Source organism: Chinchilla lanigera, unplaced genomic scaffold, assembly GCF_000276665.1.
Source record: "Chinchilla lanigera isolate Chin_1 unplaced genomic scaffold, ChiLan1.0 scaffold00019, whole genome shotgun sequence".
Lineage (NCBI taxonomy): Eukaryota > Metazoa > Chordata > Mammalia > Rodentia > Chinchillidae > Chinchilla > Chinchilla lanigera.
The window spans coordinates 13,716,218-13,731,270 of NW_004955420.1; the positions used below are offsets into that span (position 1 = coordinate 13,716,218).

The window sequence follows — 15,053 nt, forward strand, 5'->3', positions numbered from 1 at the left end:
AGATTTTGGCAAATACGAATGTTCCAGTCTCCCCAGTAAAATGCTCAGCAGTTGTATCAACTCCGGGACGCTCTCATAGTGTCCTTCTTTGCCCTCATCAGTCAGCTCTTCCTTTTGCCCCTGGAAATTGCTGACTTGTTTTCTATTCTTACAGCTTTGCCTTTTGCTAAACGTCATACAACTTGTATAGGTTGTGGCCTTTTGAATATGACTTATTTTACCTAGCAATATGCACTTAGATTCATCTGTGTGGTATCCATTAATAATTATCCCTTTTTATTACTGAGTAGTATTCCACTGTCTTAAGTGTACTGTATTTTGCCTCTCCATTCTGTGAGTCAAGGATATTTGTTTTGTTTCCATTTTTGGGAATTGGGAATAAAACTGCTATAAACATTTGCATACAGGTGCTTGCATGAACCCAGGTTTTTATTTCCTTTGGTCTAACACTTAAGAGTGGGATTGCTAGTGTAGCTTTCACTTTAGGCAGTGTGGGAGGTTTTAAACTATAGGTTGTATTTCTTTAATTCTACCAAAGGGATCAAATTCTCCCTTCCTTCCCTTCCCCTTGCCATTGAGCCCAGCACCTCATGGATGCTAGGCAAATAATTTTGCAGTGAGCTACATCCCAGGTCTTTTATGTATTTTGAGGCAGTGTCTCACTAAGTTGCCGAGGCTAGGCTCGAACTTCCCATCTTTCTGCCTCAGCCTCCTGAGTAGCTGGAATTAGAGATGTGGACTACCGTGCCCCAGCATGGTGCTATTTCTAATTAGAAAGACACAAGAATTTTGTTGTTTGGATGTTGATTTTTGTTCTCATTTATCTCACTGTTTCAAACTCTGAATGAAGTAATTTGTAAATTATCGTAGTACTTGGAATTCTGGTGACAAGTCCTATGAAATTGGCCTTACAAAGAGCCATAGTTGTAAGGATAGGACATCATTTAAGTGGGGCAAAGTACCATCCTGAGGAACAAGATTTTATTCTTGTCTCTAATCTTAGCTATCCATTAATTTAAAGGCAGTCAGAGTATGCAGTGCTTAAGTCCCCAGGATTTCTCAAATTCGAAACCTCTCCCTAAGCCATCGGCATTCTGGGTGGTTTTCATTTGGGCTGTGCTCATCTGTTGGAGTAAGACACATGTGCATTAGGTGGAGTGGAATTTGTATTACTCTTTCACATTTTCTCCCAATGCCTGAAATAAAATTAAGGAAAAGGTTGCTTTACTGTTTCAACAGTCTATTTAAATATTAAAACAGATTCATTTTCCTCTGTGAATAGAAGCAACTTTATTTTTGAAACAGATGAAATAGGCTTAAAACTGGTTTCAGGTTATTTTTAAAATGCTTTTTTTCTAGTATTCAGTAAGAAGAAATACAGATGCTATGAGAATTAGAGTACTGATGAAGGGATGTGGTGTTTATAGAAATATAAGAAAATGATTTTGTTTACTTTCCTAATCATTCAATGTTACATTTCATATTTTAGATCCTGTTTGACCAAACTCAGAGATCAATTAAGGCACAGCTTCAGAACTTTGTTAAAGAGTAAGAGTCTTTTTGGTTTATGTATTATGCCGATGAACTACTTTAAAGATAACGATACACAATGTCACAACTATTGTTACTCACTTATTATTTGGTGAAAATTTGTTTCATTTTCTCTTAAAAGAAAAAAGCAAAAAAGAGTCAGTCAACTGCAGTGAAGGGGAAGGAAAACAACCACTTAATGATTGCATCTAGAAAGTGACCTTTTTGAAAGAAATTACGGCTCATGAAATTCTAGTTGAAATAGCGTTAGTGGTTGTCCTTGGAACTGACTTTTCTCTTGCCTCAGTACGAGAGTAAGAAGGACTCACAGAAGTACGCATTTTTGTTACGTACAAAACCTTTTGTGTCAGGTTCATTATGCTTCATATGCGAAACAAAATTGACCTAGAAATAAAGTGTGAACTTTGTAGACTTTGAGAAAGTCCTTTTTCACATTAATAATTTAGTTTTTCTTTTAATTCTTTTACTGAGAATATATAAAATTACAGGTAAAACTGGTTATGATAGAATGTTTAATATAAATTGTAGAGATTGTAAATAGCACCAGAACTTACTAGCATAATGCACTGCTATTTCAGTAGGTTAGACTTTGTTGTGGAAATGGTGTCTCAAAGGTTTGTATATAAATTACTCCTTAGTAGACACTCCGATTGTCCTTGTAGAATGTATATATAGAAATTCATGGTAACTCTCAGTTAAAATCTTTCTTAGGTTTATTTGATTAAAAATAATTTTTCTAGAGATTATTTTATCTAATTCCTTCATAGTAAAAGTAAAGAAATGTTATGTGATTAAAAGTAAGGTGATTAGTAACTCCAGGGTGTCACTTTTCAAGACCATTGAATGGGATACTGTTGGCCCTTACTGGTACTGGGCTTTTAGAAATTGATGTGTGTGCTTGTGCATGGACATGAGTTTGTGTGTGTGTGCTTTTAAAAATTTATTTATAAAAAACTAGCCGTAGACTATCCATAGTGGTAAAATCAAAGGTGTGTCTTTACAAAAAATAGATCCTCAAATTTTTAAGATTTATCCCAAAGACTAATGAATTATAATCTTTGAGAAAGGGCTGGGAATTTGCATTTGACACAAGTACCCTGTGATGATTCTTATGTGTGCTACTGTTTAAAAATCAGTGGTTAAATAATGGTACATGTCCCTGAATTTATTTTTTTAAAGCATTAACTTTATCTTTCTGTTAATTTGAGAATTTATTTTCACTTCGTGTTACATCCATTAAAATAATAAGCATCCCCAGCCCTGAGTCTGAAATATGAAATACTCTGAATCCAAAATCTGAAACTTTTTGATCACCAGGCTTGGATTTTTGGATTGGGTATGCTCAGCTGGAAAGATTCATAAAATACTGTCAAATCCAGAACGCTCTGAAATCCAAAACTCCTCTGCTTCCACGCATTTCAGATTATTGGTACTCAACCTGTAATTGGGGAATAATACGTAATTCCGTTGGAAGTGCTCATGAGTGTCAGTGCATGGTGCAACAAATGGAGGCTCATAAGAATTAAATGCTAAAATTACTTTACCAGAGTTTTTCAACAAGAAAGTTTCATGAAAGAAAGCTTCACTAAGTTTTTGTTTTTTAGAGATCTTAGAAAATTCAAAGATGCCAAGAAGCAATTTGAAAAAGTCAGTGAAGAAAAAGAAAATGCATTAGTAAAAAATGCCCAAGTTCAAAGAAACAAACAGCACGAAGTTGAAGAAGCCACAAACATTCTGACAGCAACAAGAAAATGTTTTCGACACATAGCCCTTGACTATGTACTTCAGGTAGTTATTTTGTTGTTTTCAAACAGTGCTTACTAAACAGTATGCTACTTTTGAGAGATTGCACTATCAATAATAATACTTTTGTTTGAGTTTAAAATTCAAACATGATCTTTTCTGGAAAATGTCACTTATCTGTATATACTTTTTGTGTATGTACATGCTCTGTGTGGATGGGATGTATGTGCCTTTAGTTCAGATTCTTTCCTCTTTTCACTTAATTAAAACTTCACCCATTTTTGAACATTTTTAAAAGGTATTTTAAAAACTACTATACATACTTTATTTTATGTAGTTCCCAATTGATATTTTACTGTCAGACTTTTAAGGTGTTGTTAGTTTTTACTGGGAATAGTAAAACTATAACTTTAAATAATTGTTTGTGATAATAATATCCTTATATATACATTGTTTGCTACTTTTCTACTTATTTCTTTAGAGTAGATTCTTGGTGATTTCAAGACTCACTATATTGCTCAATGAGAAATATTTCTAGAATAGTGTTTTCTTTTTTTAATCAGGTGTGCATTTTCAAAGCTAGAGATCTGGGTTTGAGGAGTGTAGCTCAGTGATAGACCACTTGTCTACCATGCATAAGGCCTTGGGTTCCACCCCAAGCTCCTCAAAAAACAAAAATCAAAACAAAAGAAAAAGCTAGAGATCTGGGTTTGGCAAGGTGTTTGGTGATCTTCTTGTCAAATGAATAATTGAGCCTAGTTTGCATGTGATAGGTCTTCAAAGGAACTCAAAACACATGATAAATGATGGCATAATATGATATTTCACAGGTACATCATATCTCTCTATATATCAAGGGGTTCAAAGCTTGAAAGCTTTAAAGTTTAGGGGATTATCTTGTTCAGATCTTGTGTTACAAACAGCAGTAATGTCAGAGATGGTTGACTCCATAGTAATAGTAGTAATAGTCATAATACAGATTATTTCTTTTTTTAAAAAAACCATAATATACAAATTAGTGGTTAAAAATGACTTGTGTAATTGCAAAACATTAGATAATGCACTTTATGTTTTTCCTAAGTTCCTGTGGGAAGTTAAGTTGTTAAAAATGCAGTCTGTTCCCTTCATGGATGAAAGGCTTCTAGAATGGAGGAGTCTGTCTTGTTTTCTGCTTGCTGTCTACATTCCTTCCTGCTGCAAACAAGTCCTCAGCCTTCCCAATACCCTTTGCTGGCATGGCCATGCACAGGTCTTATTCATTACATTTGCTTTAGTTTTTGGCCTACGTGACTATTCTCATTCATTGAGATGGTAGATCACACGCTCCTTCTTGAAATATATTTTTATCTTGATTTATCTAAAATCCTCTTTTGGGTCCTCCTAGTTCTTTTCAGTTTCTGCCTTGAAACTTTTCCTTTGTCTGCCTTTTTCGTCTCCTTTTAAGGCTTCCATCTTTGGTTTTGTTCCTTTTCTTTGCTATTCTCTGACATTCTTATCATGTCCTGTGCTTGAATTGCTACCTGTATATAAATGACAAAATCCATTATTCACAGTCGTGCCATATTCAGTGTCTAAAACTGAAATCTGCAACTTCCAAAATGGCTTTTTTTTCTCTCTTGGTCCTTTCTAACGTTGTGACATCACCTGCTTACTCTCACAGAAGCTTATAATAGGAGCTGGCCACCAAGACACCTTGAAATTCCTCTTCCATACTTCATAAATATGTTTTCTCCTTCCCCTAGCTGCTGTCCTAAACCAGTCTCGACTGCTTCTCACCTAGAATATTAGTAGGACAATCTCATAAACATGGCCTTTTCTGCAGTGCTTTTCCTGCCGTCTCTGATTCACATTCTGGCCTGTGGTCGGGGTTGTTCACATCTTCTCCAGGCAGAATGAACTGTTCCTGCCTCTTCTGTCTCTGTTGCCGTAATATTTTCATATGCACTGCAGTTAGATGACTGACCGCATTTACCGTGAACATGTACTTATGTCTTTTCTATTCCTAGATTGTGTCCCTATCTGGTAGTTTAGTGGTTGGAAAAAATATGTGTAATAAATGTTTTTTCAAAGAGTGAATGACTTAAATGTTATGAATTTTATATATGAGGGCTTTCATCCAAAGTATTCATTGTTGTCAAACTTACACCTGATAAATAGTTTACTTCTTTTTGTGTTCATCTGACAGTTCTAAGTTACCTTCCTCACCCACCTATATATATATATATATATATATTTTTTTTTTTTTCTTGACCCACCAATATCTTGAAGCTGACATGTAGAAGCAACTAATGCTTAATTGTTGAGAAAGATTATTAGCCATTTCTTGGTATGTTTTTGTTTTCTATTGAGTGCTTTAAATTATCTTGAAAAGTGGTCAGAGAATTCAGTGGGAAGGACATATGAAAAGATATTGTGTAATCTTTCAAAAATATTAACAAAAGTGAATGATTTAGGTAAACATTTTATTTCAATAAGCTGATACTTAATAACAGACAAAAAATGTTTATTAGGAATTTCTGGAGTTGGGAGAGGATCCCAAAGATCCCAAGAAGCAAATCTGTTAATTTACTGATCTTTCAATAAGTTTAGTCTAATTAAAATATGTAAGATCCATTACTCTTAACAAATATTGATTGTTTATTATGTGCTGCTTGAGGACTAAAGCTGAGAATAAGGCAGAGGCTCTGGTCTCATGGAACTTACACTTTAGCTTGGGAAAAGACCATAAGAAAATACGAGGTTAAATAAATAGGGTTTATGTACTAAACATTGTGCAAGGAACTGCACTGGCCCTTGGTAAGGAAATGGTACTTGAAACCTGATTGGTAAGAGGCAGCCTCATAGTCTCAAAGGCAGCCATCCTTCCATGAAGACGGAAGAGCTAAGACAAATGCTTTGAGATGGGGACAATCTTAGGCAATGGTTGTAGCACAGAAATGTGGAAAGTAATCAAAAACTAGGTTGGAGAGACGGGACCTCATCACAGCAGGCCTTACTCAACATGATAGGAAGTGAGGGAATTTTAAGTCAGAGGTAACTGTGTGGCAGTGGACCATAGGGTGCTAGGAAGGGATGCAAGAGAGTAGTTCATAGGCTACTGCAAAGTCCAGGAAAGATGTGATGTGAATTAGCGTTTGCATTAAGGCTGTATATTGAACTTTGATGTCCATGCAGAATAGGGAGGGTGGGGAAAAGATGGAGTTCTCAGAAGTTTAAAAGTCAAAATAGTTCTGTCACTATAATATTTTAATTTAGGTGGCTGATTTTTTACTGAGCTAAAAAGTGATTCAGAATGTCATTGGTATGTTTATATTAACTTTTTGCAAAATGGGGGTCAAAGGATGAAAAACTTGAGTTTGGTTTCTATTTCACTTTTAGAAAAGAATCAAACCATTAGAATATGCAAATTTTGCCATAACACCAATTTTGGTGTTATGGATTAGTTTTAAAAATGGTACATGGGTGATTAATCAAGCATATTTTCCCTCAGATTAATGTTCTTCAATCAAAAAGGAGATCAGAAATCCTAAAATCAGTAAGATATTAATTGAAATAATGTTTTAAATATTTTAATATGAAACTAACTCTACATAGTTAAATATTTATAGGAACATCTACTAAATATACATTCCATGCTTCATAATTGCTGTTATTTCCTTTTTATCTTCATTTGTATTTCTTTTTCAAAGTAATTTCTGTCATGTCTTCATGTTACAGTTGTTTATGTGTATCTTATCTATTAATATACGTACCTCTAGCTCTATAAAGACAGACTTTTTTTTTTTTGTTTTGTTTTTTCTCCGGTACCGGGAACCGAACTCACGACCTTGCGCTTGCCAGGCAGGCGCTTTTGCCGCTGAGCTAAATCCCCAGCCCCTATAAAGACAGACTTAGTGCTGTTCTGTTTCCATTCTATCCTGATGTGATGCTTTACACTAGATGCCCAGGACTGTTTGGTGAACAACTAGAAGTGGCTGTTGTAAAAACTTTTGCCTTTTTTTTTTTTTTTGGTACCAGGAATTGAACTCAGGACCTTGTGCTTGCCAGGAAGGTGCTTACACCTCTGAGCTATATCCCCAGCATAAAAACCTTTGAGAATACTTTAGAATTTGTTTTGAAATTTATAAAAGTATAATCCTATTGCATTTAGATTTTGAACTTCCTCTCATTTATAGTTGTTTTTATAAATTTCCTGTGCAACCTTTTTTAACATATTTATACTTTCCTCTAGATTTTTTAAACTTGCGATTGAGGACTTACAGGAGTCAGTCATTTGGAGAATTTACCCTTACGGTTGATAGTGTTTCAACCTTTTGGTTTGTTCCCTGGTGTTCAGTTCCAAAACCAGTGAGTGCAATTTTAGGATTGCTGTTATTTTTTCCTGAGCCTTTCATCCTTGTGACAATGATACGTATTTTTTATTTACCCAGTGTTTGTTTTCATTTTTGTTGGATGGATCTTAAAGCTAACAGGAAAATGAACAGGGAGATGGTTTGATGTGGTGTTGCAGTCTTTCTGAGAGCCTTCAAAATTATTTCTCCTTTGAATTTATTTGCAGAAGTTACTTTTTCCCCCAAAGGATGTATTAAAATGGCTTTATATTCCTGTTTTCACTTGGCTTTCTCCTAGATTTTATGTTCATTTTTGTGTTGTACATTGTATTTTTAATTTAAACTCTTTTTAAAAAATGATATTTATCTCCTGCTTGTTTTGCAGATTGACAGTAATGTGTTGACAGTAATATTTAATGATGACTTTTATGACCAAGTAGAATTCTACCATATAAATGTATATACAGTAGGTTTTGCAGGCCACATGGTCTTTGTTGTACTTACTCAGCTGTCCCCTTGTAATGAGAAAGCAGACATAATTAATGTGCAAATGAGTGGTCATGGCTGTGTTCCAATAAAACTTCATTTACGGGCACAGAAATTCTAATTTCATACAGTGTTCACATATCATGAATTTTATGTGTCCTTTTCATTTTCTTTCAATCATTTAAAAATGTAAAAACCATTCTTACCTCATGGGCCATCCAGAAATAGGTGCATACAGTTTGCAAGTCAGTTTGCTGAACTTGACTATACCACAAATTATCTTCATCAATTAGTGAATGTTCAAGTAATTTCCATATTTTTGACATTAAAACAGCATTGTAGTAATAATTCTAGTGAATAATATGATTATTTTCTTAGGATAGATTTATAGACAAGGGATTACTTAGAGGGTTTAACTAGTGAATAAAGTCGTTTGAAATATTGTCAAGGGCTGGGGATATAGCTCAGAGGCACAGCACCTGCCTGGAAACCACAAGGTTGTGACTCAGCAGCACAGCGGTTGCCTGGCCAGCATGAGGTCATGAGCTCCATTCCTGGTACCACCTGCCCCCCCCAAAAAAGAAAAAAAATATTGTCAAAGATTATACCGTATTTGTGCTAATAGTGTATGTAAATTAATACTTCTGCACATTTTATGAACAATGAGTATTACAGTTTCCCTTCCCTTACCCCATTGGCGGATAGAAATTGTGATCTCATTATTTAGTTTTGTATTTCATTAATACAAATTAGTTTGAACCTTTTATTTGGTCACTTCTGTACTTTATGTATGTCCTTTTGTCTCTTACTTTATTGGAGTGTTTATTTTTCATACTGATTGTAATATCGCCTACATAGTAAGATTTTAAATCTTTATCATCCATTTTTTCCTAGTTTATCATTTGTCTTCTAATATGCCTGTAATATGTTTTGATATACAGTAATATTTTGCATTTAATATAGCCCTCTTCCTCTCCTCCATTTTTGTTTTACAATTTAATGGTTTTTAGAAAACCATTTTCCTATTGTGAGTTTTGTCCTTTCATTTTTGGGTTTTATTTAGTTGTTTTTCCTCCTGGAAACAAATTTTTGTTTGGAGGATTGTTGAGTGTTAAGGACCTTATGACCAATTTTCGATTTCAGAGCATTAAATAAATGTTACTAAAAATATGGAGGTCAGATAATTCTTGCCATACTATATACTTATGTAATTCCTTCCCATGTAAAAACTTTAACTAATAAAAATAAGGGTTATTTTTCTCTTATGGGTACGTAAAATACAGAAAAATCTTGGAAAAAGCATTCCTTAATGCCAGTTTTGAATTTGTGGAATGAATGTAAAGAAAGCTCCCAATTGGCAGTCTTTTGACTCATTTTATTTTGTCATCTTGAGAAACAGTGGGAGCATTTTGGATCTAGTAGGTTGTAAAGTGTTCATGATTATTTTATTTTGAGAGTTTTGTGTTTCTTTTTATTTTTTGTGTCCTATTTGCTTAAGGTTTGCCAGTGAGCTTAGTTCAAGGAGCACATAGTTAATAATGTACCCGAGAAGATAGTGAAACTTGAAAATTTTATTATTTGAATAGTTATATAAATTTTGATGAACTAGCTATAACCTAAGCAAGTACAAATTTGGGGCCTATTAAAATTTCCAACCACTGAGAAATTTCTTTTAAACAAAATTCTCATTGCATTTGCAAATATTTATGAAATGCTTCTAAGAAAAATGACTCATTTTATTTTTAAATAGGTCTGACATTGTGGGCTCTTGTGAAACAATGTTAAGCATTAAATAGGATGAGGACGGGGCTGGAGATTTAGCTCAGCGGCACAGTGCCTGCCTGGCAAGCACAAGGTCGTGAGTTCGGTTGCCGGTACTGGGAAAAAAAAAAAAACAAAACTAGGATGAGGACTTTAAAATACTTCCAATTATTTATCTAGGATTGGATTTTAAATCTTTATTTAAATCTTTATTTTCAATAAAGATTTTATTTATTTTATTTTCCCTTTCAGATGTTATCCTTTATGTATGCCCATTTGGCCTTCTTTCATCAAGGATATGATCTATTTAGTGAGCTTGGGCCTTACATGAAAGATCTTGGAGCACAGGTAATATTGAGCTGTATTTCTTGTTTCTATTATACATTGATAGTTACATTTTTAAAGAAATGTAGCATAGTGGGGGATTTGACATTTCTTTTACTTTATGGTGAAGTTTGATGCAGCAGATTATTTATTGTGTGGGTTAATTGTATAACCAGAAATAAAAGTAAAAATAATCTTCTGTTATAGATTGTAAATGAGGGTAGTAAGAAGGTGAATGTAAAAATAGTGTCTTTTCATAGTATACATAGTTTTATTTTTTAATTTCTTACACTTGGATAATTGAGTTACTGTCCTAATTTGCCTTTCATTTGAGTTATACATCTTTCTATATTTATGGTATATTATTTGATTAATGAAATTTTAGAATTTTAGTATTATGGGAACTCTTTCATCACATAGACTATATTTAGGTATCTCTTTTTCTTGTGTGTGTTTTTGTGTGTGTGTGTTTTACAGTTAAACATATACTATAAGAAAGTTGTATTTAGGAAATTTTTGTTTTGCTGGAAGTATTTTCATATCTGATCTGAAGCATTTTTTCAGTATGTTTGGGAACTATTTTTGGTGGGGGGATGCTGAGGATTGCACCAAAGGCCTTGTGCACAGCAGGCAAACACATTTCCACGGAGCTACACCGGTAGCCCCTGGGAACATTGTTTTTATTTGTTGGTGAACTTTCTTGATTTAATGATGTAAGTTTTTAGGTAGTTGTCTTTCCCAAGATGGTTCAATTTGCTTTGTTTTGTTGTTGTATCTTTTTTTGAGACAAGGTCTCACTATGTAGTTCGGGCTGGCCTTGAACTATGTAGCCAGGTTGGCCTCGAACTCACTGTGATCCTTCTGCTTCAGCCTCTTGAGCACTAGGATTACAGGTGTGAACCACCACGTCACCTCGTCTGGCTAACTTTGTAGCATCCCTGGGTTGACATGAAACAGTTTTCTTTTTGAGGAGAGGGGATTAATGATGAAAAATATAGTTTAGGGAAATGAAAGGTAAGATTGGAATGGGAATTGGATTCACTCTTTAGAGTACGTGTGTGAGGCTGGGCTTAGTGGTGGTATACACCTATAATCCCAGCACTTGGGAGGCCAAGGCAGGAGGATCACTGTGAGTTTGAGGCCAGCGTGGGCTACGTAGTGAGTTCAAGCCCAGCCCTTGAACTATATAGCGAGACTGTATCTCAAAAATACAAAAAACAACAAAAACAAAAAACCCCAAATAAACAAAGGAACAAGAGGGTTTGTGTGGGGTATGTCTGTTGGGATGATGTGGGCTAAGTATGATATTCAGGACATATGTTGTGAAGTACACAGATCTGTTTTTTATTTCTGTTGAATTTAATCTGTTGATAGAAACCAACAAATCACCATTTTTAGTCTTCGTGCTAAGTGCTGTGTGTATATCATTTGGGATTAGATTTGTGTGCAAGTGATAGAAAAATGAGAATACTAGTAGTTCAAAAAGATGGCATTTTATTTCTGGTATGTAGAAGCAAAGGTGTGGTATTGTGGTCACTTGATTGACAGGGACCCAGGCTTATTTTACCTTTAAATTCATTGTGTCTCACGGTTTATAATAGCTAATCAGGTTGTAGCCATCATTCTCAAATTCCAGCTGACAGGCAGGAAGAAGGGAAAAGGACACATTCTCTCTCCTTAAGGACATTTCCTGGATGTTGTACGTGTCACTTCTACGTCCATCCTGGGGCTGGGGATTTAGCTCAGCGGCAAAGTGCCTGCCTGGCAAGCGCAAGGTCGTGAGTTCAGTTCCTGGTACCGGAGAAAAACCAAAAAAACCAAAAAAAAAAAAAAAAAAACAAGCGCAAGGTCGTGAGTTCAGTTCCTGGTACCGGAGAAAAACCAAAAAAACAACAACAAAAAAAAAAAACCAAAAAAAACAAACAAACTTCTACGTCCATCCCAATGTCATTGCTTGGCCAAGATCACACTGTGAGGAAACCTAGGATACAGCCTTAATGCCAGAAGATGGCCTATAGAATTTGAGACTTCTATTGTTGTGGAAGAAAGAGAAAATATATTAGGAACATCTAGCCTTTTCCATCATATGGAGGGTGGGCACAGGGTGTTATAGGAACATACAGACAGGAATCCAATGGAGCCTTTTGGGAAGGTAAGACCTTCCTAGGTTACAGGCATTTCTTACATCCTGTCAAACATTAGATTGCACTCTCATCTTACATTGAGTATAACTTTGAAAAACAGTATGAATTGAAATTTTACTTGACAGGTTGAAGTAATTTATTATTAATAACTTAAGTTTTATATCCTTCAGATGTCAGATAAGTTTTTAGGCTCTTGAAAAAGACGTAATAGGCCATGTAGTGCCTGGTGGAGAGGGCCTAGGTGGGAGTGGTCACTTGGGATATTCTGTGAGTAACTGAGGAGATAATGGCATCTCAGAGTAAAAGGTTACTATTCTTTTATTATTACTCTTTCTTCAAGCAATTTCATCAGATCAGTTATTGTTTCTGCCATTTAGATTTGCCTGTAACATTAGGAAGCCAGCTTGCAACAGAAAACATCTTGAGTGACGCACAGTGTCTGTTAGAGTAAACCTGAGGGAGTTGGCTGCAGCAGCTCAACTGTGTACTGCATTTTGCTCTCTGTGGGGGAACTCATCAGTATCTCTTCCTTATAATTTTGATTGTAATGACCAGAAATTGCTGAGTGGGTCAGCAGGCAGCTTCAGCTAGTCATTTCCTTATTCAAGAACTGAACACATTATCATGCAGTGTCCAAGATGAGGCCTCCTGTTGTGCACACTTGGCACCAGGACTGTTCTTGAAAACCAGACCTTCTCTAGAGGAGATAGCTTCTCAAGGAGGATTTAATACCAGAAAGAAAAAAAAGGGAACTCTACTTTAGGGTTTAGCCAAAATGCCTTTTTAGATAAACAAATTGAATGACTTACTGCTATGCTTATCTGTGTAATGTATTGGAATATGGTTTGAAAAAAACAACCTTACATTTTTTTCTTTGCTTTTTAAGTCTACAATTTAATCTTTTTCCCCCTTTGTAGTTGGATAGACTGGTTGTGGATGCAGCAAAGGAGAAAAGGGAGATGGAACAAAAACATTCCACCATTCAACAAAAGGTACATGAAGGGAAAAGTTAATTTCTGTTTTATGTAGTTGCTTGAACAAATGCTTTGAGTTACTTTAATTACACCATAGTACAGATAAATTTCTCTTCTTTTTGTGAAAAGTAGTTTTCAGATGTTAAAGTATGAATTTGTTACCCTTTCAGATCAAAACACTTTGGAAGCAATGCTCTCTGCAGTTTATAAAAAAAGTCTTATTCTCTTACAGCCATAACTAAGTTAAAGGTGACCCTTAGAATTTGAAACACTGTTCATAGTTTTATTTAGGATGCCACCAGCCTCCTTTAAAAATTGTGTGTGTGTGTGTGTGTGTATGTGTGTGTGTGTGTGTGAGATGGGGGAGGGGATGAACATGAGTAAACCTTAGTGTCAGTGTTCCTGACGTGCCAGTGGTAGTCACCCTAAGGCAGCACTCTCTCTCTTTCCCATCGTGCTAAAATTTGCACTGCTTGTTAAATTGCTGAAGCATAGCTAATTTTTAAAATTTGTTTAAGAAAATGAAAGATATTAAACTAGTCTTATTGCTAAAGTTGAATGTGACATGCTTAAAACTCAATACAATTTTTATCTTAGTGATTATTTTCTGCAGTAATCTGAAAACAAAAGGAGAGAGTTGGAGGTTGAGGGCAATAATGCTCGTGTATCACAAAGTGCCTCTGGTTTGCTTTAAATTTGTTCTCTTGGTATTGAGCAGACAAATCAACTTTTGTTAGGGTTTAAAACTTACTCTTTTTTTTTTTTTTCTTGAGACAAGGTCTGCTATGTAGTTCACATTGGCCTTGAACTCACTATGTAGCTGAGGCTGGCCTCAAACTCCTGGCTATCTTCTTGCCTCGGCCTCCCAAGTGCTGGGATTACAGGTGTGCGCCATCATGCCGGCTGTTATTGCTTATTTAGAATTTAAAATACTTGTAGACTAAATCTGATGTAGAAAATGTGTGAGGAAGAAAATGAAAACAAAATCAGTAAGAAAAGGAAAATTTAATTGATGGATTATTCATGCTGAAAGAGAAACAGTATTTTAAAAAGGAAAGATTTTCTATCAGGCCATCTTTAGTTACTACTTCTTAGTTATTGTCACATGATACAAATTCCTTATGTTCTTCTGTTTTAAGTGATACAAACTTTTTTTAAATTGACAAGCAAAAATAGTGTGTTTTTGGGGTAATACAACATGATGTTTTGCATCTTTGTTTTTTGCAGCTTGTTTTAATGACATTATCATGAAAAGATTGTTAAAAATTGGGACCAATCATCTTTAATTAAAGTGAAAGATCATGGCATTTATAGAAATTTGTGATATTTGCTTAAACTAAAAATTTAAAATATTAAGTATCTGTTAATGTCTTTCCCTATTGTGTACATAGTTTAGTATTATATTAAAGGTCAAAAACTGGTGAATTATTAAATCTAGGATAGTTTATTTGATTTTAAACCATACACAACTGTTTTCCTTTAAATAATAGTATTTTTGTACATTATGAATACTTACCTTTATTCTTCCCTTAAATGCTGACGCAAGGCTGCATTACAGGTAAAAAAAAAAAAAAAATTCCATTCAACTCAAGTATAATAAGGGAAAATATATCTAATGTAATTAGATTTTTAAAGGGATTGACATTGATAAGTTAAAGAAACAGGGTTGCTATGAGCATTTGTATTTGTGTCTTTTGATATGTGTATACCTTTCTGGTGAATTTATATGAGTAATAAAG

The 15,053-nt window shown here is 34.7% G+C and overlaps 1 protein-coding gene across 2 annotated transcripts in view; it reads left to right on the forward strand.

Moving 5' to 3' along the window:
• Positions 1–15,053, forward strand: part of Acap2 (ArfGAP with coiled-coil, ankyrin repeat and PH domains 2) — a 127,872-nt gene that overhangs the window by 66,736 nt on the left and 46,083 nt on the right. For both annotated transcript variants that reach the window (XM_005383183.2, XM_005383184.2), the window contains exons 5-9: positions 1,490–1,548; positions 3,156–3,339; positions 6,785–6,829; positions 10,125–10,220; positions 13,258–13,332. In XM_005383183.2, the coding sequence (XP_005383240.1) occupies positions 1,490–1,548; positions 3,156–3,339; positions 6,785–6,829; positions 10,125–10,220; positions 13,258–13,332 (459 nt within the window). The remainder of the gene's footprint in view (positions 1–1,489; positions 1,549–3,155; positions 3,340–6,784; positions 6,830–10,124; positions 10,221–13,257; positions 13,333–15,053) is intronic.